The 26,306-nt window shown below is 45.8% G+C and overlaps 1 protein-coding gene across 1 annotated transcript; it reads left to right on the top strand.

Annotated features, from left to right (window-relative positions):
* The first annotated feature begins 10,720 nt into the window (after positions 1-10,720).
* Positions 10,721-26,306, top strand: APOD (apolipoprotein D). The gene is made up of 5 exons (XM_063622270.1): positions 10,721-10,858; positions 15,529-15,679; positions 21,063-21,184; positions 23,664-23,752; positions 25,876-26,306. The coding sequence occupies exons 2-5, from the start codon at positions 15,557-15,559 to the stop codon at positions 26,109-26,111; spliced, it is 570 nt and encodes a 189-aa protein (XP_063478340.1). The 5' UTR covers positions 10,721-10,858; positions 15,529-15,556; the 3' UTR covers positions 26,112-26,306.

Genomic DNA, 26,306 nt, shown 5'->3' with positions numbered 1-26,306 from the left:
CCACAGCACCCAGCCTATAAGTTCTTAATGGAAGCTGCTTTCCTCCTCCTCCTCCTCTTCCCTTTCCATTTTCATTAAAGGTCAAACTCTCCCACCTGGAAACATTACAGTGCCTGCCCAAAGAGACTCTGCCACCGGTGTCTTTATATGAACCTCACCCTTGAAAACCGTGGACATGCTTCTACCTCTGCTGGTCCCCACTAAGCAGATAGCAATCAAAGTGTCTTCTCTCTAGTGCTGCGTCAGGAAAACCCTGACAACCATTCTTTCATGACCAGAATGTTTTCTTTGTTCATCTGAGATAAAATGAACATCTCTTTGGGAGACAAACAGGCAGCCTGACTCATAAGCTGAGCAGACGCTATGGGCTGGGCCAGGTGATAGCTGCACAATGGTAGCTGGGGCTGCAGCTCGTGAGGGTTCAATGCTTGTGGCATAGACTGTGACAACACACAAGAGATGTTTTTAAAGCTGAACAAGTCTATTTCTTTCTTTCTTTTATTTTTTTTTTTTTGAGACGGAGTCTTGCTCTGTTGCCCAGGCTGGAGTGCAGTGGCGTGATCTCCGCTCACTGCAACCTCCACCTCCTGGGTTCAAGCGATTCTCCTGCCCCAGTCTCCCGAGTAGCAGGGTTTACAGGCATATGCCACCATGCCTGGCTAATTTTTTTTTTTTTTTTTTTTTTTGTGACAGTCTCACTCTGTCACCAGGCTGGAGTACAGTGGTGCAATCTTGGCTCACTGCAACCTCCACCTTCTGGATTCAAGAGATTCTCCCGCCTCAGCCTCCTGAGTAGCTGGGATTACAGGTGCACTCCACCACGCCCGGCTAATTTTTGTATTTTTAGTAGAGACAGGGTTTCACTATATTGGCCGGGCTGGTCTTGAACTCCTGACCTCGTGATCCGCCCACCTCGGCCTCCCAAAGTGCTGGGATTACAGACGTAAGGCACCGTGCCCAGCCCTAGAATCAGTACTGTTAAGAGAATTAATTGAGAGGCCACTAGGCTGAGATGGCTCCAGGGCCTTGAGCTCTTATGTAACCAACTGAAACCCAACTCAGAGGAAATGGTTTTAACCTAGGAAAACAAAATTTAAGATTAACCAACTAGGAACCACAAACTAACCTCTGACAAGGGACTTTCCACATTAACCAATCAAATATTTTCTTTGTCTTGCTTCCATGAGCACCTTATAAAAGATTTTCCCTTGCACCCCTTCACTGGAGCCCTGAACCACTTGTTGTCTTATTGTTCGATTCATGAATCACTGTCTGCTCAAGTAAACTCTTTAAAATGTTCATGTGCCTAAGTTTATCATTTAATGTTAAGTATTTGTAGCCAGAGTGAAGGACCACTGGTCTGAGGAAGGGTCACTAACACAAATGTGGAAAAGAAAAGCACAAAGATTACTATTAATGTCTCACTCGACCAATAATTCTGGAAATGGGCTCTCGGTCCCTAGACAATGTCTATGGGATCCAGGGGTGCACTGCTCTATTCTAGAATATGTAGTGGGTCCACTCTATTTCTTAGCCTCCTCCAAATCTGGAAAGCAGTGAAATCTGTGCTTCTTAGTCACCTCCTCTCCCTTGTACCCACCCACTTGCCCCTCTAAGAGATATAGCCCGTGAAAAGCCACTTGCCATTCTTAATGGAGGGCGCCGTGATTCTCAAACCCAGTCATACTCTTTACACAGCCCTGATGAGGAGCCACTGGCAAATACTAATTCCAGAAAACTTGAAAGAAGACTTCCAGGCCACACACAAACTCTAGACACAGTACAATACCACTTTTGACAAAGTAAATCATGAATACATACATACATAAACATGGTCATTTTCTTACAGTGAAGACATAGAAATTCTGTTCTTCACATTTGGACATGGCTCAGTCCAAGAGGGAGAGGGATGGCAGACACTGGGCTGAGAGGCCGGCCAGTAGCTCCCATTCACAGACAGTGCATGTGGAAGAGCTTTGTCAGTGTCTAACAAACCAAGAAACACACCTTTTGGAGCCAGACAGATCCAGGTGTGAATCTCGGTTAGGCCACTCACTGTGCCGTGTCGGGCAAGCTCGTTGACCTCTGTGAGCCTGTTCTCTCCCACAGAAGATGGCTATTATCGTACGCACCTGACATGCTCTCTACTGGTACAAGAGAGAAGCACACATAAACTGCCTAGCACAATGAGTGTCCACATCTGATGCTGGCTGATCACTCAGTGATACCTCTCTGAACCAGAACTTATCCTAACATCACACTTTATGATCAGAAACCATGTTGTAGGAGTGGAAATGACGTGAGAGACAGGAGGATGGTCCAGGTCACAGTTCCTCTCCTGCTCCCACCCTCTCCCTCCCTCCCTCTCCTTTCTCTCTCGAGGCAGCTCATGGCTTCCAAGACATCTCAGGGTGCAGCCTGCTCCTGCCTCTCAGGAATGGTCCCCAACTCCACTTATGAGTGCGTGGATGCGACAGCCCCTACCCAGATGATGACAGCATGTGAGGCCCAAGAGCCTGGGTGTCTCCCTCCAGGGGCCTGGGTGTCTCCCTCCAGGGCCCTGGGCCCCAGCCCACTTGCGATGGTTCCATTGCCTCTTGTTTATTGACCTCTCTGACCCAGCATTGAGAAATTTCCCTTAACTCCTCCACACCCAGATGGACTTGGTTAAAAGAATCCCAATCCCAGAAGGGACACTAATGGAAATGACAGAATGTTGAGTCAAGCTGGGACCCCACAGATCTTCTGGCAGCGTTTCAACCCTTTCTGTGCCATGTGCCCCTTTGACAGCTTGGTAAAAAAAAATCCATAAATACATAAAATAAAAGACATGAGATCACAAAGGAATTCAATTATCTTGAAAAACAATTCTACCCAACTTCCTATGGACATCCATGGATTTCAGATGATCAACACCTGACAGCCAAACCTCTTGCTGAAAACTTAGGAAACTCTCCAAGGTCACCCAGCTAAGAAGTGAGAGGCCTTGGACAGGAACCCCATCTCCTTATTCCTGCACCTGTGCTTTTGTGTTTTTTACTAATTTAATATTTCAGGAAACAAAGAAAAACAAAACAGAACTCTTGCTGCCTCTGCTTTGAAAACTCCTGAATTTTGTCCATGTGGGAAGGTGTGGAGGAAGCCCTGCTGGCCCTCAGTGTATTCATAAGAACTGACCTTGCTTTATCCAGGATTGCAACACCAGACAAATATTATTTCTCGGTAAACATTTGGAAAAGTTTAAGGCCACAGTAACTTGGTGGAGGATTTGGCCAGGGCACTGGTGACTGGTTGAGATGTCCAACTCCTAAATGTGATGGGCAGCACTGTTGGATTGTGGACTGAGCAGATGGGTCAATTCCCCTGCTTTCAGGTGGGTCAGGGTCAGGGAGTCTGGAACACTGGCCTCTGAGCCTGCCACCGACATCTCGGCCCTCAACCCTTGTTAGGAATTAGTGAGCAGTTGGTGCCCCCTTGTTCTGCTGGGAAGACTGGCAGGTATTTAACCTGAGAGCATTAACCCCTGGCCCATCTCCTAGCTGAGCCCTTTCACTCCTTTCTCTCCCTGCTGGGGTAAGAGAATGTAATGGTTAAAAGCATGAGTTTGGGTCAGGGTTTAAATTCTCACTCCATCACTTCAGAAAAGTTGCATGGCCATCTCCCCCTCCCCTCTGTTTGTTTGTTTGTTTTTTGAGCTGGAGTCTCACTTTGTCCCTCAGGCTGGAGTGCAGTGGCACCATCTCGGCTCACTGCAACCTCCACCTCCCGGGTTCAAGTGATTCTCCTGCCTCAGCCTCCCAAGTAGCTGGGATTACAGGCGCCCACCAAAACCCCTTGCTAATTTTTGTATTTTTAGTAGAGATGGAGTTTCATGTTGGCCAGGCTGGTCTGGAACTCCTGACCTCAGGTGATCCACCTGCCTCGGCCTCCCAAAGTGCTGGGATTATAGGTGTGAGCCACCGTGCCTGGCCTTCTCTGTGTTTTCATCCCTCTACTGGGAATAGTAGTCATACCTGCCTTTCAGGGTATAGTGACAATTAGAGCTAAGGTACAGAAAGCACCTACAGAGGACCTGATGTGTTGCATTCTGTGGTTAGGAGTCATTATTCTAATGAGCTCTGGGTTGCACCTTCCACACTGTTATGGGAAGTCAGGGACCCTGAATGGAGGGACCAGCTGGAGCCGCAGCAGAGGAACATAAATTGCAAAGATTTCATGGACATTTATCAGTTTCCAAATAATACTTTTATAATTTCTTATGCCTGTCTTTACTTTAATCTCTTAATCCTGTTATCTTCATAAGCTGAGGATATACGTCACCTCAGGACCACTGTGATAATTGTGTTAACTGTACAAATTGATTATAAAACATGTGTGTTTGAAAAATATGAAATCAGTGCACCTTGAAAAAGAACAGAATAACAGTGATTTTTAGGGAACAAGGGAAGACAACCATAAGGTCTGACTGCCTGCGGGATTGGGCAAAAAGAGCCATATTTTTCTTCTTGCAGAGAGCCTATAAACAGATGTACAAGCAAGAGAGATATCGCTGAATTCTTTTGCTAGCAAGGAATATTAATATTAATACCCTGGGAAAGGAATGCATTCCTTGGGGGAGGTCTATAAACGGTCGCTCTGGGAATGTCTGTCTTATACGGTTGAGATAAGGACTGAGATATGCCCTGGTCTTCTGCAGTACCCTCAGGCTTATTAGGGTAGGGAAAAACTCTGCCTTGGTAAATTTGTGGTCAGACTGGTTCTCTGCTCTCAAACCCTGTATTCTGTTATTTAAGATGTTTATCAAGACAATATGTGCACAGCTGAAAATAGACCCTTATCAGTAGTTCTGCTTTTGCCCTTTGTCCTGTTCCCTCAGAAGCATGTGCTCTTTGTTAGACCCTTATTAGTAGTTCTGCTTTTTGCCTTTTGAAGCATGTGATCTTTGTGCCTACTCCCTGTTTTACACCCCCGCCCCTTTTGAAACCCTTAATAAAAAACTTGCTGGTTTGAGGCTCAGGTGGGCTTCACGGTCCTACCGATATGTGATGTCCAGTGGCCCAGCTGTAAAATTCCTCTCTTTGTACTCTTTCTCTTTATTTCTAAGCCAGCTGACACTTAGGGAAAATAGAAAGAACCTACGTTGAAATATTGGGGGTGGGTTCCCCCGATACCACACCGTGTCCCTTATGAATAAAGCAGGTGCTAAGGCAGGTGTTGTTAGCCAAGTGGATGTGTTCAGAGAAGACCCTCCACCATTATCAGAGCAGACCTATTTCTCCCACACATCTCAGCAAAGTACATGACTTGACCACAGTCACACAAAGAGAAAATCCTGCCTCAGCTTCTTCCCAACCTATACAGCTCCTTCATCTGGGTGTTTACTCTCTGCCTTCCTCTTGTTTCTACAGACACAGAACCTCTGTTTCTCTCTAAAGCCAGCACCTCCGCTTGCACTCTGGATCCCTCTCCTCTCTCCTCCAGTTTCTCCTCTACTAGATCGTCCCTCTGTGCATGCTGTAAGCATCTCCCTTAACCTGCAGGTCTCTGTTTGGCTACTATTTCTCTACTTTCCTTCACGTGTAAAGAGCATTGCTGCCTCCTCCTTCCCTCCTCAACCCACTCAAACTGGACTTCTGCCCTCCCTGCTCCCCCTGCCTCTTTTCTTGGCTCCTTCTCCTCTGCTCAGTCTCTGAAGGTTAGAGGGTACCAGGGATGTGTCCTGGGCATCCTTTTCTTCCATTTCTAAATGTTCTCCCTTAGTGTTCCCATCCAGTCTCATGGCTTTGAAGACTGTGTATGTTCTGATGACTTCCCAATCTCTATCTCCAGCCCTGATTTTCCCCCAAACTTCACTTGAATATCTAGTTGCTTTCTTAACATTTTCACTTAGATGTCTGATGGGGCAACTGAAACATAGTTTATCCGTAAAGAACTTGAGTTCTTCTCCCAGACTCGCCCTCCAGGCTTCCCATCTGTAGCAGCTGGCAGGCACGTTCACCCGATTGTTCAGCCTTTACATCTAAGAGCCAGTCTCGATTTCCTCATCTTCCACCTGCGGCCCATCAGCAAGTCTTGTCCACTTTATCTCCAAAGCACATTCCAAATTTGCCCACTTCTCTCCATCTGTATGCTAATCACTCTAGCCGAAACCACCATCAAACTGCTTCCCAAATGACCGCAACAGCTCCTCAGTTGATCCATCTGTAACCATTTTATTCTCCATTCTTGATAGTCAAGCCCAAACGACCATGTCATGCTCTTGCCTAAAACCTTCCCATGACTCCTACTGTACTTGAAATAAAATTCAAAGTCCTCAAAGCAAGATATATTCTGGTTTCTGCCTACCTCTCCACACTCACTTCCTCCTCACCTCTGCTCCAGCCACACTGGTCTCTCCATTTCTTAAAAACTTAAAGTCTGTTCCCACCTTAGGACCCCTGCACTGGCAGTTCTTCCTGGAACACTCTTCCCTTTGATGTTTGAATGACTGGTTCCCTTTCATCACTCACATCTCAGCTGAAATGTCAGTATTCAAAGAGGCTCTTCTTGACCACCAGACCGAAGTGGGCACCCTTCACTTCCTATCACGTCATCCTATTCTCTTTTCTTACCTCCCAGAGGACAGTCACACAGATAGACAGGAAAAATAGGTATTTTCCCTCCTCAACCCACTCAAATTAGGTATTTTTCCTGTCTGTCTGTCTATCTCGCCTCTGGGAGGTAAGTCCCACAAGGGCTAAGACATTGTCTTTCTTCTTCACCACTATATCTGCAGGACTCAGAACAGTGCCCCACACCCCCATGTGCATGTGTGTGTGTGTGTGTGTGTGTGTGTGTACATAGGGCAACATAGTGTTGCTATATGTTGTTGAATGCGTGAATGAATGGATAAATAAATTAGTAACAGAGCTAGGACTGGAACCCAGGCCTCTTGCCCCCAGTTCAGTGTTCTTCCCTGCATGCCATATCAAGCTGCTGTTTTCACCAGTTTGATTGCTGTCTTCCTGTTGAACAGATGCTTGGCACCATTCAACTTTCAACTAGTTCCAGAGCCCAGTGAGAAGGGAAACGGCCACCAGGGCACAGGAGGGAGAAGAAAGAGGGCCTCTGAATAAATAATGAGGTCTATAACAAGCCCAGCAAGGACTGAGAATCTAGCATATTCTATTACTCATTCCATCATTCACGGAATAATGTTTAGTAAACACTTACGTGTCAGGCATCATGTAAGGTGCCAGGGATAAAAAGACAAACCTACTTGGGTGGATCTGACCGTCTCCAGAAGGAGATGGAGGCATAAGCACAGTGTAATGAGTGAGGACAGGGTGACACGTGCCACGAAAACACAAAGCAGATGGGAGAACGCTGTGTGGGGTGTGCTAGGAATCCGGAAGATGACCCAGGGAGGGGGACATTTGAACCAAGTCTTAAAGAGTGAAGGTGCACTATTGAAACCTCTTAGTCTGCATTTTCACAGGAAAAGTACATTTGTGTGTCCCCTTTATTCTAACTGACAAAAGAAAAATCACATTAGAAAGGCATACGGGATGCCTCTGGTAGTTGAAATAAAGAATTATTTCAACTTATTAAGAAATAAAGAATTCTTCATCCGGAAACATGTTTTTTTAGGAGATGAGATAGTTCTCTATTTCTTGCCACAGAGTCCATTCAAATAACTGCATCTTCCCTGTGGGTCTTAGAGTGAAACCACTGAGGCAATCACCTACATGATGAAACATCATCACACAACGAAGAACCGCTTTCCAGAAAAACCACAGACCACAGACTGTCTCTTCAAGAAATGTGCTGTCGCCTGTAATCCCAGCACTTTGGGAGGCCGAGGCGGGCGGATCACGAGGTCAGGAGATTGAGACCATCCTGTATAACACGGTGAAACCCCGTTTCTACTAAAAAAAAAAAAAAAAAAAAAAAATTAGCCGGGCATGGTGGCAGGCACCCGTAGTCCCAGCTACTCAGGAGGCTGAGGCAGGAGAATGGCATGAACCTGGCAGACAGAGTTTGTAGTGAGCCGAGATCATGCCACTGCACTCCAGCCTGGGCGAGAGCGAGACTCCGTCTCAAAAAAAAAAAAAAAAAAAAAACCAAGGAAAAAAAGAAATGTGCTCTCAGGTAAAGGCAAGATTTTGCAGCAGGTGAAAGAATGAGGTAGATCTATGTGTATTGATATAGAGAGATAGATACATTGTTACATTAAAAAACAAGTTTCTTGGCTGGGCGTGGTGGCTCACGCCTGTAATCCCAACTCTTTGGGAGGCCGAGGCGGGTGGATCACCTGAGGTCAGGAGTTTGAGACCAGTCTGGCCAACATGGTGAAACTCCATCTCTACTGAAAATACAAAAATCAGTTGGGTGTGGTGGTGGGCGCCTGTAATCCCAGCTACTTGGGAGGCAGAGGCAGGAGAATCACTTGAACCAGGGAGGCAGAGGTTGCAGTGAACCAAGATTGCACTACTACACTCCAGCCTGGGTGACAGAGTGAGTGAGAGTCGGTCTCAAAAAAAAAAAAAAAGTTTCAGAACATTGAATATTGTTATTATTACATAGAGATCTGTATAGAAAGATCTAGAGGAATAATTACAAACAAAATAATGCTTATTTCTGAGGTGTGGGATTATGAGGTGCTTACATTTCCTGAGTCCTGCATTTTGGTACTATTTTAATTGTTTTGAACAAATGCGTATTTATTTTGGGACTTAAAAATAAACACTTGTTTAGAAGATAGGTCTGATTTGTTTTATGATGCTTAAGAATTTGTTACTGGCTATACATTCCAGAAACATGTGAAGAGAGGATTTCCCTAAGGTATATCACCTACCAATATTTACAGAAAAAATCAACTGAGACCTAGGAAGATCGTGTGGCTTTTCTCCCGCTGTGACTCCTAGACCTGGACCTTGGGCTCCATGGTTGCCGACTTCAGTGCTGAGGGCTAAAATACATAGATCTCTCCTACTCCAGTATACATATTTGGAAACTTAGGCAACATTGGTTTGTGGAAAACTGCAACTGCCTAGAGGAGACAGAATTTTTTGTATTAGGCTGAAAAGAGGCTAATTGTGTATTTCTTCAATGATAGGCAATTCTTGGTGGCAAATATGATACAGGTGAAGAAGACAGAAACATATAGGCTAGTGCTTTTCCAGAAATACAATTGAAATCAAAATCGCATGAATATTACCTCTGGTGCCTTTTGTATATCTTAGAAATTCATTAAGTTCTTTGGATAGCATCCATTTAATTTGTAAGTATTTACTGAGCACTTAGTATGTGCTTAGCCACTGGGATACAACACAGAGTCAAAGAGACAAATTCCTGGTACCCCTCGAGCTCCTATCCTCCTGGGGGAAACATACCAAGCAGGATAATGTATAAATAAAGGAGAGAATTTCGGGTAAAGATATAATGAAGCAGGGAAAGGGACGGTGACAAGAGTGCTATTTTTGAAAGGTCAGGAAGCCTTTTAGGGAAAAGTGTCATCTGAGCAGGGACCTGGAGTGAGGAAGGGAGCTACGCAGAGCTCTTAGGGGAGGGCAGCGCAGGAGGTCAGCAAGAGGCAGGCCCTGGGCGGAATAAGAATTTCTTGTTTCTGAAAAGGCGAAGAACGTGTTAAAGAAAGAGCTCACAACGTTTGGGACGTTAAGGATCTGTGGTGTTGTTTTCATGTTTATAGGCTCAGTGCTGTAAATGTATCTCTGTTGCTTACATATTTTAGAATGAATTTTATTTAGGAGTCTAAGTCTACTACGAAGGCACTGCCTTATGTAAATGTCTCTAAACACACCTCCTGCCTCTCACGAAGACATAGAATCTCACTCACAAGAGTCAAAGTTGTTCATTCCACCAGGAGAGATAAGGCTGGACCAAAAGCACCCCTGGGTTTAAGTCCACACTCCCCACCCCCCGGCCCCCACCCCCAAGCAGTGACAGACTGTCTTGAACATGTGGCTGGAAGGGTCATAAAAGGGACAGAGAACAGAGCGACAGAAGCTGTCTTCTGCGTTCTCAAGTTTTAGCCCCAGTTGTTAGAGAACTGGTATCTCCCCTACACATCGGGCTCTGGTGGAGAAAGAATGACAGCCCCTACTTACAACAAGGAGACTGTGGCTCCGAGAAGTGAGAGGGCTGCCCAGGATCATGGAGAAAGCCAGCGTGGACTCATAACCCTCGCTCCATTACCTGACTCCCATTAGTGGAGTCAGGAACTCCATGTTCCACTTCAGGAAATGAGCTTGTTGATTTTTCATTTACACAAAAATGAAAAATAAATACCAGATGTTTGAAAACATGTTGCAACACGTCCTGCTGGAACTTAAAAGTGCATTCTGACCAAAAAAATTAAGTTAGAAAATCCACATAGCAAAAAACAAAAATGTTTTGGATGAAAATATACTTTGTCTTTCTGTCACATATACTGTCTCTCTTTCTTGCACGCACACTCACACTCACACACACACTCACACACACACACACTCACACACACACTCACACTCACACACACACACTCACACTCTCTCACACACACACACACTCACACTCACACACACGAAAACAATATCTCATTTCTTCTTCAGGGAGCAGCTGTGAAGGAAATTGTGGGAGGAGAATGGATACAACATCCCATCTTTGTGTTTCGATACAAACTAAGCTTTCAGGCCAGCCCTCCTGACGGGATGGGGGCGGGGGCCGCGGCATGCAGGATACTGTGTTGTATCCCAGTGGTCAACATCAGAGACCTGAAGAAGCTTATAAAATAGGTTGGGAGAGGCCAGTCACCAAGACAGGCATCTCGAATCGGCTGCTTCTGCATCTGGAGACTGCCTTCATCTTGAAAGAAAAGGTATGTACTGTAGTTTTAAGCTTTTCATTTATGATAATAATATCTAAAATAGAAACGGTCTAGACTCACCATTGCCCCATTTCAACTACATATAATTACCACTGATTGAGAGCTTGTGCCGGTAGCTTTAGACTTGTTCTCATTTTTCCTCAAACAAATGTACAAGGTAGGTATTATCAGAGCCATTTTTCCAGTGATAAAGCTGAGGTTCAGATACACTAGCAAAACGCCTAAGATAAAACCAAACCCAGTGTGAACTCATCCCAGCGTCTTTTGCTTACCCCTCCAAACTGGACAATGAGGAATTTTTCCATGCACAAACGCCATACTAGGTGAATTCTCAGCAAGCTGTCCAACTGTGCATCACAGTAAAATAATCTGGAAAGTGGAATTAATGGTGTGAATAGAAAATGCATTTAACAATATGGCATAAAATATTGTGTTTGGGAGATACGTGTCTTGTTATATTTAATGGCTAAATGAGTCTTTGAGACCTAATGACTTATTGGAACCTATTTTATTTTATGAGGTGAAATTCAAAATCTAGTCCTTCACGTTCTGCAGATCTTTGAGGTCAGGGGCTGTGTCCCCAGGCACTAAGAGTGCGGGCTTGTGGGAGACCTAGGCTTCCATTCTAGCCTGTCCCCAGGCCTAGGCTTACATTGTGGCTTCGTAGTTTACCAGGAAGCAACCCGGGCAAATTCACCTCGTTGGTACAAAGAGAGTGTCAGCAGAGGTCGCCTCCAGAGGAGGTGCTGTGGAGACTGAGTGCATAGCACCCTTAAAACCCTGAGACCAGGGCTTCTCCACTGGGAAGCTTAATGCAAGTGGAGCAATGATTTCCAGCTAGTGCCAGGCCCAAGGTGGATGCACTGTAACCTTAGTAGGATTGCTTTTTAATTACCTCATATTCTGTTAAAAATCATGTTTTTTTTTTTTTTTTTTTTTTTTGAGATGGAGTCTCACTCTGTCACCCAGGCTGGAGTGCAGTGGCACAATCTTGGCTTACTACAGCCTCTGCCTCCCAGGTTCAAGCCATTCTTGTGCCTCAGCCTCCCAAGTAGCTGGGATTACAGGACTGCACCACCATGCCCAGCTACTTTTTGTATTTTTTGTTTGTTTGTTTTTGTTTTGTTTTGTTTGAGATGGAGTTTTTGCTCTGTTGCCCAAGCTAGAGTGCAATGGTGCAATCTTGGCTTACTGCAACCTCTGCCACATTCAAGCGATTATCCTGCATCAGCCTCCCGAGTAGCTGTGATTACAGGTACCTGCTACCACACCTGGCTAATTTTTTGTATTTTTAGTAGAGACAGGGTTTTGCCATGTTGACCAGGCTGGTCTCGAACTCTTGACTTCAAGTGATCCACCCACCTCAGCCTCCCAAAGTGCTGCGATTACAGGCATGCGCCACCACGCCCAGCTAATTTTTGTATTTTTAGTAGAGATGGGGTTTCACCATGTTGGCCAGGCTGGTCTCAAACTCCTAACCTCAAGTGATCCACCCGCCTCGGCTTCCCAAAGTGTTGGGATTACAGGCGTTAGCCATCATGCCCGGCCAAAAATAATATTTAAATTAAACTTATTTTGTAAAGTATTTAAACTCCTCATTAGAACAATCTTCCTATTGATATCAGAAGAAGATGCAAAAATATATGTTGTATATAATCCATATGTTACCCAAAGTCTTAAGTACACATTAATAACATGCTCAATAAGTAATGAGTAAATTAGAATGAAAGGACATCGAAAACTATGATGGATGCTGTCCGCCCTTTCTCTCACAAGGAGTTTTTTTGTTGTTGTTTGTTTGTTTGTTTTGAGATGGAGTTTTGCTCTTGTTGCCCAGGCTGGAGTGCAATGGTGCAATCTCAGCTCACCACAACCTCCATCTCCCAGGTTCAAGCAATTCTCCTGCCTCAGCCTCCTGATTACAGGCATGCATGTAATTACAGGTGGCATGAGATTACAGGCATGCACCACCATGCCCGGCTAATTTTTTTTATTTTTAGTAGAGACAGAGTTTCTCCATGTTGGTCAGGCTGGTCTCGAACTCCTGACCTCAGGTGATCCACCTGCCTCGGCCTCCCAAAGTGCTGGGATTACAGGCTTGAGCCACCGCGCCTGGCCTCACAAGGAGTTTTAACCACAGGAATAAAACTCATGTAACCAAGAGACATCTTTGGAAGAGAGGCAGTCAAAGGGGTTGTTCTGAAACCCTCCTACTGAGGTGAAGAATCTGTTTCAGCTCACAAGAGAACATTTTGTCAGAGTAAGATGTAGAACTGACTTTTGTTGTAAGTGTCATGTGGTGGTGAGAGTCATCAGGTCACAGAGGCGGGGGGTTATTGAAAGGCCCTGTGGCGGTGCACAGAAGAAGCAGGTTCAGGGTGCTGCGGACAGGAGAGGGACAGATGGAGCCCGAGTCCCAGCTCTCTGCCCCTTCCAGGCCCCAGCTTCCCCATCTGTACACCTTGGAAGTAGGGCTAGAGAGATGACCTCTAAGGTCCTATCCAGTGTGGGGACCTTGTGGAATGTGCGTAGTGTGTGGCCAGTCTTTGAGGTTTGATCCTCTGGGCCAGGCTTTCAGCTTGGGCCTACTAAGTAGAAGTAAAGATCTCTTTAAAGTGGATGCAAATTTGTGTGGATTTAGGTTGCATTTCTATAAATTCATCATCCCCCAAAAGGTTAAAAGACAGGTTTTGTTTACACAGTGGTGGAGCTGATGAGAAACGGAGCCTAAAAGACGAAGGAAAGTGGCCCCGTTGCAGACTTGCTCAAAGAGGCCTCGGCAACCATCTCCCCCCGCAGCAACCCCAGCTGGCAAGCTTCCACTCATTACGTAACTGTTCTTTTGAAAACCAGGCAACAAAATCTCCAGGGAAAAAAAAGCTATTGATTATTAAAGGGTATTTAGAGGTTTAGAGACTCATAATAAAGCAGTTATAATTATTCCTGTAATGACACATCCTTTGAAATGCTCAGATCTGAGAACATTTCGCTTGCATTGCATCAGTCATCATCATTACGGGGAGAAATGCAGAGAGCTGGAAATAGCTCGTGTGCAAGCTACAGGCAAGGAGTCACAAGGAAAGAAGCAAACTGACAGCGAGTGAGTGAAGGAAACGGGGGAGCTTCAAATGCCCAGAACCTGCACACAGTTCTGCAGCCTCTGTCTCCCTGCTTTGCTGCCCCCCTTCAAAGCCAGCTTCTGCTGCCACAGGACTCTTGGGGTTGAAATGCTTGTTGCACAGTTACACATCAGCTGACAGTCCTTCTCTGATTTAATGAATTTCATCTATGAAAAATACCCTCAACAGGCCGGATGCGGTGGCTCAGGCCTGTAATCCCAGCACTTTGGGAGGCCAAGGCGGGTGGATCCCTGAGGTCAGGAGTTTGAGACCAGCATGGCCAACATGGTAAAACCCTGTCTCTACTAAAAATACAAAAATTAGCCGGGAGTTGTGGTGGACACCTGTAATCCCAGCTACTCAGGAGGCTGAGGCAGGGGAATCACTTGAACCCGGGAGACAGAGGTTGCAGTGAGCCGAGATGGTGCCACTGCACCCAGCCTGGGTGACAGAGTGAGACTCCATCTCAAAATAAAACAAAACAAAACAAAAACCCTCAACAGAATGTCAAAAAAAAAAAAAAAAAAAAAAGGAAGAAGAAAAGAAAAGAAAGAAGAAACCTGGGAAATACCATCATCTTTCTGCTTTTGATAATAACAATAACTAGCGTTTATTGAGCATTTACTGTGTATCAGACACTCCTGTAAGTACTCTCTGTATATTATCTCATTTAATTCTCACAAAAATTCATGAGCTAGGAATGATAATTATTCCCATTTACTAGACAAAGAGGCTAAGGCATAAATCGGACACAGTTATACTTAGTATGGGGCAGAGTCACAATCTGAACCTGGCTGGGGTGACCCTGGAGCCCCCAGCAGGCCGCTCCCTGTTAAGGTTTCCAAGCACACTCTGGGCTGGTAGAACAGCCAGCAAGACGAGGGCAGGGGACGGGTGGTGTCAGAGAGGCATCTCCCCGAAGAATCTCAGAGGACACTAAGTGTTGGGCAATGTTTGATTTGGTTTTGTGTCTTTTGTGGTTCGCTTGGAGGCTTTAATCCCCCACTTTACATAGCCCCCTCCACGTCCCCCACTTTACACAGCCCCCTCCATGTCCCCCACTTTACACAGCCCCCTCCATGTCCCCCACTTTACACAGCCCCCTCCACGTCCCCCACTTTACACAGCCCCCTCCATGTCCCCCACTTTACACAGCCCCCTCCATGTTGTTTCTGTTCATCTGACAAGTATCTACTGAGCCGACACTTTGAGGTCCGTGGGTGATTCTGAGGAGAACTAGACATAGTGCCCATCCTGGGAGATGCATAATTGGGTGGGAGAGGGGTGCAAAATCAATCCAACGAACTGGAATACCAGGCAGAGAGTGCCCTCATGGAGGTGCAGAGGCTCTGAGGAAGGCCTCACAGCAACACAGACAGGCAGGTGTTCCCCTGCAGGATGAGGGTTCGCATGGGCTGGGGAGAGAAGAGGAGGGACCGCCCACAGAGGGGCCCGTGGGCACAGGACTCTTGCTTCATGATTGCGTGGCCTTAGAAGACTCAGAATGACAACCCCAGCTGCTTTGCGTTCCCCCAACTCCAGGTCCGTTCTCCAGCCACCCAGCCCCAAGATGGTGGTGCTGCTGCTGCTGCTTTCCGCACTGGCTGGCCTCTTCGGTGCGGCAGAGGGACAAGCATATCATCTTGGGAAGTGCCCCACGCCTCCGGTGCAGGAGAATTTTGACGTGAATAAGGTAAAAGGCGAACCTCCCATTTGTTTTGCTGCCTCCAATGTGAATAAGCATTCTACAAGGTTCAAGCATTCTGCAAGGTTCAATTTAATTATGCTGCTTTAATTTCCACTGCACACCTTGGGACGAGTATTTATCTTATTTGGGGTTTTCCCCAAAGCAGACATCTGCTGAGACAAAGACTGCAGGCAGGGAGGTTTGGGATGATCCCAGGACGTACGAGAGCAGGTGAGAAGGTGAGTTGGAGACAGCACAGAAGCAATAAAGGGTGCGTTCCTGAGCTGTCGCCCTGGGCCACCAGGGTCAGTCACACTGGGCTCCCTCTGAGGGCAGGTGGAGCCTGCCCCTCTGATTGCCCCACGGCCGCTGCCAGCAGGCCATGGGAGCATCCATGGCTCTAGCCAAGCCCCCTGGCAGAGGAGAGACCCAGGGTCTCAGGTGGGAAGCTGGCGGTGTCTGGAAATTGCCTGCCATGGCTGTGGTGAACTCAGAGGTGGACTGAGGGGATACAGGACCAGGGAACCACAATAGCTGCTGCAGAGCTATTATCCCTGTTCTACAGATGGAGCACTGGAATCTCCCTCCCCAGCTCACGCAGCTGGTAAATGCAAGTAGCATTCAAAACCAGGCTTCTCAGCAGTGCAGGGCACCCAAAGGTCACTCAAACAGGGCCCAGGAAAGCCCAAAATTCCCCAGGGGGCTTTCTTGGTACCTGTGCTAAAATGTCATCAATACAACAAGCCCCTCCATAGATGGTCTTTCTTCCTGGGGTTTAGGGGGAGGGGAAGGAAGAGGGCGGCAGAAAAAGGCAGCTATTGGAGGACAGAACTCACAGGCTCCCACTGTTGCTACTCAAGCCTGGAATCTCACCCTTAAGACTTCCTCTTCTTAGGAGAAGGTTTGGATCTCTTTGAAGAATGGTAACAGTAACATCGAAGTTGTTGTCATACACTCGCACCTCAAGGTGAATGAGTGTTGGGACCTCTGAGGGGATGCTGGGTGGGAGAAGGAGCACCATCAATGGGATCAGGAGATACAGGTGTGGTAGGAAGAGGCCACAGAGTGCACTAAAGTCTACACTGACTTGCTCCACTTACGGGCTGATGCCTTTATTCAGGTAATTCTGATAGACCACAGGCTTTAAAGAAAAGATCCAAGGAATCTGAGTTATATTTTCACTTTTGGATACAAATCCCAAAGCACTTTGGAAATGATAACTGATCTGTATTTATAAAAGTCCTTTGAGAATTAAAGCAGGTTTAAAAAACAGCAGCTTTATTGAGATATAATTTGTATACCATATAATTCACTTGTTTAAAGTAGCTTTTCACTTTCAATTGTTGTTAGTATCATCACAGAGTTACGCAACCATCACCACCACAATCGATTTAGAACATTTCACTGTTCCGAAAAGAAACCTCACATCCATTCACAGAGTCCCCATCTCCCCTCCAGCACTTCCAGCCCCAGGCAACCACTAATCTACTTTCTGTCTCCGAATTTGCCTATTCTGCACATTTGATAAAAACGAAATCACACTGTATGTGGTCTTTTGTGACTGGTTTACTAAACGTTTTCAAGGTTCATCCACATTGTAGCATGTATCAATACTATATCCCCTTTTATTGCCAAATAATATTCTTGTAGGAAATCCTTATGGGAAATCAATTGACTGTATATGTGAGAGTTTATTTGTGCTCTCTCAGTTCTATTGATCTATATGTCTATACTTATGCCAGTACCACACAGTCTTGATTACTATAGCTTTGTGGTAATCAAAGCCTTGAGGTAAGCTTTGAAATAAGAACACATGAGTCCTCCAACTTTGTTCTTCTGGCTATTCCGTGTCCCTGACATTTTCATATGAATTTTAGGATCGGCGTGTCATTTTCTGCAAATAATCCAGTTGGAATTTGATACAGATTGCATTAAACCTGAAGGTCAATTTGGGGAGTATTGATCTTAACAATATGAAGTCTTCTAACTGATCAGCATAGTGTATCTTTCCATTGAATTAGGTCATCTTTAATTTCTTTCAACAATACTTTGTAGTTTTCAGAGTTTCTTTGGTTAAATTTATGTTTCTTTGGTTAAATTTATTCCCAAATATTTTATTCTTTTGATGTTATTGTAAATGGAATTTTCTTTTTTTCTTTCTTTTTTTTTTTTTTTTTTTGAGACGGAGTCTCGCTTTGTCACCCAGGCTGGAGTGCAGTGTCACCATCTTGGCTCACTGCAACCTCTGCCTCCCGGGTTCAAGCAATTCTCCTGTCTCAGCCTCCCAAGTAGGTGGGATTACAGGCACACACCATCATGCCCGGCTAATTTTTTGTATTTTAGTAGAGACGGGGTTTCACCGTGTTGCCCAGGCTGGTCTCGAACTCCTGAGCTCAGGCAATCCACCTGCCTCGGCCTCCCAAAGTGCTAGGATTACAGGCGTGAGCAAGCCACCGTGCCCGGCCTTTTAAATGGAATTTTCTTAATTTCATCTGCAAATTGTTCATTGCAAGTAGAGAAATACATTTATATATGTATATTTTTTGTGTGTATGTGTGACAGAGTCTTGCTCTGTCACCCAGACTGGAGTGTAATGGCACCATCTCAGCTCACTGCAACCTCTGCCTCCCAGGCTCAAGAGATTATCCTGCCTCAGCCTGCCAAGTAGCTGGTATTATAGGTGTGCGCTACCATGCCCGGCTAATTTTTAAATTTTTTATAGAGACAGGGTCTCACCATGTTGGCTATGCTGGTCTTGAACTCCTGACCTCAAGTGATCCACCCGCCTCGGCCTCCCAAAGTCCTGGGATTACAGGCAGGAGCCACTGTGTACGGCCGAGAAATATATTTGATTTTTGAATATTCATCTTGTATCTTGTAACCTTGCTAAACTCATTAGATCTAACAGTTTTTGGTTTTGTCTCTGTTTTAGATTTCTTAGGATATTTTATATGTCATCTGCAAATAGAGTTTTACCTCTTCTTTTCTAGGATTCTTTTTCAATACTGACCGGAGATCTGAAAAGATTAAGAAGCCTTTGCAAAAATAATATGAGATCATAAGGAAGCTCTGAGTTTCCTCTTTTCTGAAAAATCATGCTTCCTTGGTTTTTACTGTGGGACATGAAACTCACTTTAACAGAAACAGAACACATTTGAGTGCACTGTAGAAAATGGAGCTTCTTCCGAGAATGTCTATGAAACCAGTTAACCTCTAACCTTATTCTTTGGTACTTTAAATGAATGTTAAGTTCAGTGGCTCTAATTGAAAGCTGTGCTTTAATAAGTGAGTAGAACTTTATGGTCATGAATGTGGCATGCGTTTCAGCGGAAAGCCATGGCTGAAGCAATACTCACCTGTTTGCAGCATCCTCTCTTTTCAGTTCTGACTCTGAAGGTGAGCGCATCTCTTTTTGTTTTTAAATTTCTAAAAGAGGCCGGGCGAGGTGGCTCACGCCTGTAATCCCAGCACTTTGGGAGGCTGAGGCGGGTGGATCACGAGGTCAGGAGATCAAGATCATCCTGGCCAACATGGTGTAACCCCGTCTCTAGTAAAAATACAAAAATTAGCCAGGCATGGCAGCAGGCACCTGTAATCCCAGCTACTCAGGAGGCTGAGGCAGGAGAATCGCTTGCACCTGGGAGGCAGAGGTTGCAGTGAGCCGAGATTGTACCACTGCACTCCACTCTGGTGACACAGTGAGACTCCATCTCAAAAAAAAATTTTTTTTAATTAGTATTTTAACTACGTAAATATATTTACATTGTTCAAAATCCTAAAGGTGTGAAAGAATACACCACATAAAGTTTCCCTCCCACCTCTGTACCTCAGTTTCCCTCCCCAGTAGCAACTAGTAAAAACCATGTATTATATAATTTTACAGATAATATATACATATACAAGCAAATACATAATAACTGTGGTAAGCAGAAGAGTGGCTTCCCAAGGTGTCCACGCCCTAACCCTGTGAATGTTACTTTGCATGGGAAAAGGGCTTTTGCAAATGTGATCGAAGTTATGAGCCTTGAGATGGCCGGATTAGCCTTGATTATCCAGGGGAACTCAATCTAATCACATAAATCCTTAAAAGCAGAGAATCTTTCCCAGCTGTGGTCAGAGAGAGAGGTTTGATGATGGCATAAGAGTCAGAGAGGTGCAATGTGAGAAGGATCTGACTTCCTTTTGCTGGTTTTGAAAATAGAGGAAGCCCCAAGCCAAGGAATGTAGGCGGCCTGTAGAACTTGGCAAAGGCAAGGAAACTGATCCTCCCTAGAGCTCCCAGAGGGAAACACAGCCAACACTTGGAGTTCAGCCCAGTGAGATCTGTCAGACTTCTGACTTACACAACTGCAAGATAATCAATCTGTGCTGTTTGAAGCTTGTGGTAATTTATTATAGCAGCAACGGAAAACCAACGTAATAACCATTTTCTCCATTTTTACACAAAAGGTACCTTAATATATACACTATTTTGTACCTGACTCTTTTGTCATTAAATATGAGAAATCACTGCATACCACTCTTTTGAAAAGAGGAAGTAAAATTCCATTGTCTGGATATGCCATCGTTTCCTCACCCAGCCCCCTACTAATACTCACATAGGCTGTTTCCTATCTTGTATTATTACAAACGGTGCTGTAATGAATAACTTTACACATACATCATTTCTTATATCAGGAGGATGCATTCCCAGAAGTGAAATTGCTGGGCCAAAGAGTATAATATGTATTTTTAGCTTTGCTAGATATTGCCAAACTGCCCTCCGCAGAGGTTGTAAACTGGTATGGTCTCCCTGCAACATGTGCCAGGCAGCCTAGGAGGACCTGGTTCCCTTGACCTTCCCCACACAGTGGCAGCTTCCTCTAAAGCTAACTGTATACACCTGAAGTCTGGACTGAGCACAGGCCTCTAAAGAAAGCATGATACAGATCTTTCAAATCCCCACCACCTCCCCAAAGCCTTGGTGACCAAATCCCTCCTCAGGGTCAGATGAGGAAAGTTCGGTGCACTCTGGAGTCCTACCTCCCTACAGCGAACACATCTGACTTTGCACAAGATTCAAAGATGACTTGTAGAATCGTGCACTGTTTCAGGTGAAAGGTATTTCCCATCATCCCCTTTGTTTACAGAGTCTAGAATGTCACAGCGATTTGGGCTGAAGTGGGCACTGAAAAGAGCCCTTTACTGAGCATTCACCCCCCGCCCGCACATCCTATCCTAGTCACGGATTCTCATTGCAATCAATCTCTTGCCCAGTTGCCACTGGGAACAATGAGGCCCATTTTGTGTGGCTTCGCCAGGACAGGGCTCTGCGTCTGCACGACAATGGGGAAGAGGTTGCAGTTCCCCAGAGAACCACAGGGTTTTGCTCTGCTTGTTGTCTCTGCAGTATCTCGGAAGATGGTACGAAATTGAGAAGATCCCAACAATCTTTGAGAATGGACGCTGCATCCAGGCCAACTACTCACTAATGGAAAACGGAAAGATCAAAGTGTTAAACCAGGAGTTGAGGTGAGTGGCTGTGGGCGTCCGGGGCCAGGCCTGCGGATTGCTGACCCAGAGTGACTGGGTGTCCGGCAGCCTGGGTCAGGGAGGATGGGAACCTTGCTGGGTCGGGACTGCCTGCTCCTAGCAGGAATTGAGAGGAAAGCGTTTGCCAGGCAAGGACGGCAAGGGCTAGGATCCACTTATGCGTTTCCATGACCACCTGCGGGGCACAAACTGACAGGGCTCCTGCCCTCACTGCAAAATAGATACTCTGGTAGCAAAGAACATCAAGACCATCTCCTCTGACCTCCAGTCTGGGAGAGAAGCCGCTTCGACACCATCTGCTGACAGAAGCATCCAGCTTTGTTCAAACACTTCCAGGAACTGGGAGCTCATCACCTTCCAGGACAGTTCATCCCATCTCTGGGCAGCTTAATCTATCAGAAAGCTCCTTTTCTTATTAAGCAAGAATCACATACACAATATTCCCACTCTAGGTTATGTAAACAGGATATCCTGTAGAAGTGTACATTTCTATTACTGAGGGCTTCTAACACAATAATTAATCCAAAAAGTTGCGCTTTGGAAAGCAAATATAAACTTAAAAAGAGCCCCAGGAAGAGCTCCTTCCTACCCACCTTCCACTCCTGAAAATACAAATGCAGTTTTTCCATGAACACGTTGTGACTTCATGGTCAGAGACTGGTGTCCTGAAAACTGTTCTGGAGCAAAATGCAACTGACAGTGAAAAGGGCAGAGTCTGTTGGGAGGAGACTGGTTTGTTGCTAAGTTAACATATGCAGATAGAAACAGACCATCTTCCCCAGCTGTCTGAGATGCAGATGAGAGAGGAGGGCATGGTCTCCAACTTTACATGGTGATAAACAGAGAACATACTTGGGAACATCAGAGCACAGTTCCCAGAATCCCTGGCCTGTTGCTCATTGTCCTGTTTCTAGGACATCCGTCACCACTAACCATAGCATTAACCTACTGACTTGCTTTTTTTTTTTTAATTGTATTTTAGTAGAGACGGGGTTTCACCATCTTAGCCAGGCTGGTCTTGATCTCCCGACCTCGTGATCCGCCCCCCTTGGCCTCCCAAAGTGCTGGGATTACAGGCGTGAGCCACCACGCCCGGCCAACCTACTGACTTCCTAACACATACAACTGCTCTAATTTCAGTTGGCCTCCCTGCTCTGCCTTGAGGATTGATAAACAGACATCCTCTCCTCTGTTGGCTTCCTAGGAAGAGCACCCTGATGCCTTAGCACCCTCCCTTTGGTGCCTCCATCTCCACACCTTTCCCCTTCTCCCAAGTTCATGGGGCCATTGGGAGTCATCTAGATAGCAGGCTCATTCAAAGAGGTGAAAGTATTGCATCCAATCTAAGCCCCCAGCTTTTAAGACACACCACTGCATTATATGCCACTAAGAAAGGAATGACACTGCTAATTGTCAGGTGGCATCAATTGTGAGATATGTATTTCTTCACATTTAACGTCTCTGAAATCTGGGCATACCTGAGAATCACTGAGATAAAGTAAATGTTTCTTCACTGCCTCCTTTTACTTGGCCTACATTGAAATCCCCCACACTCACTCAGAGGCTTGCTGAACTGGAAGGAGTCTGCCGACTCAGGCCCCTTGATGGGACAGGCGATGTCACATGATATCACTAAGGCCCAAAGAAGGGAAACGCTTTTGTGTCTCCCTGTTTTGCATTATTTTCAGTGATCAAGTCCATCCTCATCTGTTCCTTTGGCCCTTCTCGTTTTAAAAAGAAGTGAATCTGCCAGGCGCAGCGGCTCACGCCCGTAATCCCAGCACTTTGGGAGGCTGAGGCAGGTAGATTGCCGGAGGTCAGAAGTTTGAGACCAGCCTGGCTAACACGGTGAAACCCCATCTCTACTAAAGATACAAAAAATATGCCAGGCGTGGTGGTGCATGCCTGTAATCTCAGCTCCTGGGGAGGCTGAGGGAGGAGAATTGCTTGAACCCGGGAGGCAGAGGTTGCAGTAAGCCGAGATCGCACCACTGCACTCCAGCCTGGGGGACAGAGCAAGACTCCATCTCCAAAAAAAAAAAAAAATGAACCTTCTTTGTGTGTTGGGTTGTTTTTCCATTCTCTTTTCTCCCTTTCTTTGGAGCCTGGGAGCAGGAATTGGTCTTTCAGGCCATTGCAGATAGTCAGAGATAGTGTTGAAGTGCAAGGGCCTAACATACTGTTCCGTCCTGGAGCTTGTCAATTGTGGCTTCTTATCACCCCGCTGCTCTCTTCCCCTGCTTGCCTCAGAGACAGTCACAAGGGAAAGGGCAGGCCATGGAGCTAGGGTCTAGCCTGCCTTTCAGAGCCTCTCTTACCAGAAATCACGGTGTTGGCTGCCACGGTCCTTAGTGGCACAAATCTTGCCTTTCATTGCTTATCAGCCCTCAATGAGTTGTTTTTCTTTTCTCTTTTCTTTTTTGTTTTTTGTATTTTTTCTTTTTTTTACTCACTGCAGAGCTGATGGAACCATGAATCAAATTGAAGGTGAAGCCACCCCAGTTAACCTCACAGAGCCTGCCAAGCTGGAAGTTAAGTTTTCCTGGTGTAAGTATCCACTTTTCCCAGGAGGATTCAGGGACAGGAAATATGCAGACTGAAGGCTAGCGCCCCGGCTTGGAGAATTCCTGAGACACCTGAGTGTCATCTATAATCACTCAGCACATAATTATCTGTCAAACACTTACTGCATGTCATGCACTAGGGTTGCCATGATAAGCCAGACAGAGCTGGCCTTGTTACTTACGGAGCTCACATCCCAGTGTGGATACTGACACATGACCCCGCAATTTACTATAACTAGCTAGCGTTTCAATAGGTGAAACACAAGTAGATGCACACAGGGTGTGGGCTGTAGAAAACACAACCCAGTCTTGTTTGCCAAAGGAAACTGGGGTCCGAAAAATTAGCAGATATTAGCAGAACAACCTGCACGGCGCAGAAACTAGGAAGCAAGAGATGACAAGAGTGACGGCAAGTTTGAATCCTGCTTCTGCCACTTTCCAGTCCCATTGTTGGGGATCCTGTGAGATATCTAACGACAGGCATTTGCCTCTGGGTTCTGAGCTAACTGAGGAAGGGACACAGGCAATAGAGAAAGCACCAAACATTAGTTTTATTTCCGATGAAGATACACTAGAGAGTTCAACCCAGAGCCGTGAGGCTTTCTAACACAAACAGTGCTTGAACACCCCTTTCCCACCTGCAGGGCAGACACTGAAGTCATCAGCTACAAAAATTACTCCCTGCACTTCCCACTTCTCACCCCTGCCACTCCTCCACCCCACACCAGTCGAGTTCCTAGAGGGGGGCGGAGAGGAAGTTCTAATTTTATAGACCAATAAAGGAATGCTGGGAGGAGAAAACAGTTCTTCTCACACATATGAATATGGACAACTAACTTCACATGTGCAAGCCAGAAATAACTGCCCAGTGTCGTGAAAATAAACTAAACACATTCTGTAAACTGTAAAGGGCTTTATACACAGTTTCTCTTGTTATTTTTATCAAGAAGCAAGCTAAAGTGCAGGCGGGCTGAGTGACGCAGGCCGTCACTGAACTCATTAGAAGTAGAGTTGGGACCTAAACCTAGGTCTCCAAACTCTCAACTGAGTATTTTTCCCATAGGGATCAGGGACGGGGATTGGAGTGAAAGCTAACTATTACATGCATAACAAGGATTAGATGTTTGCGTTAGGCCTTGTAGGATGTATGGGAGATTATGGAAAAGGATTTCCAAGTGAAGGGAACTGGAACATAGAAGAAGGCCTGAATACAGGCGTATCACGAAGTCAGGAGTTCAAGACCAGCCTGGCCAACATGGTGAAACCTTGTCTCTACTAAAGATACAAAAAATTAGCTGGGCATAGTGGCATGTGCCTGTAATCCCAACTACTCAGGATGCTGAGGCAGGAGAATCGCTTGAACCCAGGAGGTGGAGGTTGCAGTGAGCTGAGATCGCGCCATTGCACTCCAGCCTGGGCGACAAGAGCGAAACTCCATCTCAAAAAACAAAAAAAAACAAAAAACGAAGAAGAAGAAGGCCTGAATAAAGAAGCCTAGAGCCTGGGAGTGTACATGGAGAGGGACATGAGGTTAGGAAGGGCCTTGAATGCCACATTAGACGGCTTGAAGTTTCTTCCATAAACAATAGGAGACTGTTAAAGTTTTCAAATAAGGAGAGACACATGAAGTTTTCTGTATTGTATCTGGGTAAATTTATTCTTCAGAGCTGGACCACGAGAGGAAGGCAGAATGTGCCGGCCTGGGTGAGTGCAGGTGGGCCATGATGCCACTGCTGGCAGAGGTGGGAGACAGATTTTTTCAAAATCACTCTGGGCTTAAGAGTTCTCAGTCCACCTGGGAATACACAGAGCAGCTGAAATGTGCAGATGGGTGATGACTATAACGCTCTCTCTCTCTCTGTCTCTCTGTCTGGGTGAGTGAGGCAGGCAGGCAAGCAGGGCACCAACAGTGCTAGAAAGGGTAAGTCAGAAACAGTCTAAGCTTTCGTCCAAACTTCTTTCCAGGGTCTTTCTGTTTCTGGATTGATAAACAAAATCAGAGGTGGGGGAGCTTGGTGGGTGGTCATCTGGGCCAGCCTTCTTGTGTTGTCCTGAGATTTCTCTTGCCCTCTCCCTCCAATAATGCTGCCTCTCTCTGGTTCTCAGTTATGCCATCGGCACCGTACTGGGTCCTGGCCACCGACTATGAGAACTATGCCCTCGTGTATTCCTGTACCACCATCATCCAACTTTTTCACGTGGATTTTGCTTGGATCTTGGCAAGAAACTCTTATCTCCCTCCAGAAACAGTGGACTCTCTAAAAAATAACCTGACTTCTAATAACATTGATGTCAAGAAAATGACGGTCACAGACCAGGTGAACTGCCCCGAGTTCTCGTAACCAGGTTCTACAGGGAGGCTGCACCCACTCCATGTTACTACTTCTGCTTCGCTTTCCCCCACCCCACCCACCCCTCGTAAAGACAAACCAATCAACCATGACAAAGGAAGTTGACCTGAACACGTAGCCATGCCCTACCCTGTTACCCTGCTAGCTGCAAAATAAACTTGTTGCTGAGCTGCTGTGCTCACAGTA

The sequence above is a fragment of the Symphalangus syndactylus genome, chromosome 17, assembly GCF_028878055.3.
Source record: "Symphalangus syndactylus isolate Jambi chromosome 17, NHGRI_mSymSyn1-v2.1_pri, whole genome shotgun sequence".
NCBI classification, from domain to species: Eukaryota; Metazoa; Chordata; class Mammalia; order Primates; family Hylobatidae; genus Symphalangus; species Symphalangus syndactylus.
Note: the sequence above shows the minus strand (reverse complement) of the source record. Positions and strands in the feature narration are given on the sequence as shown.

Coding starts and splice junctions, on each gene's coding strand:
- APOD (XM_063622270.1), top strand. CDS start 15,557: ATGGTGGTGCTGCTGCTGCTGCTTTCCGCACTGGCTGGCCTCTTCGGT. Junction 15,680..21,062: donor AGAATTTTGACGTGAATAAG/GTAAAAGGCGAA, acceptor TTGTCTCTGCAG/TATCTCGGAAGATGGTACGA. Junction 21,185..23,663: donor GTGTTAAACCAGGAGTTGAG/GTGAGTGGCTGT, acceptor TACTCACTGCAG/AGCTGATGGAACCATGAATC.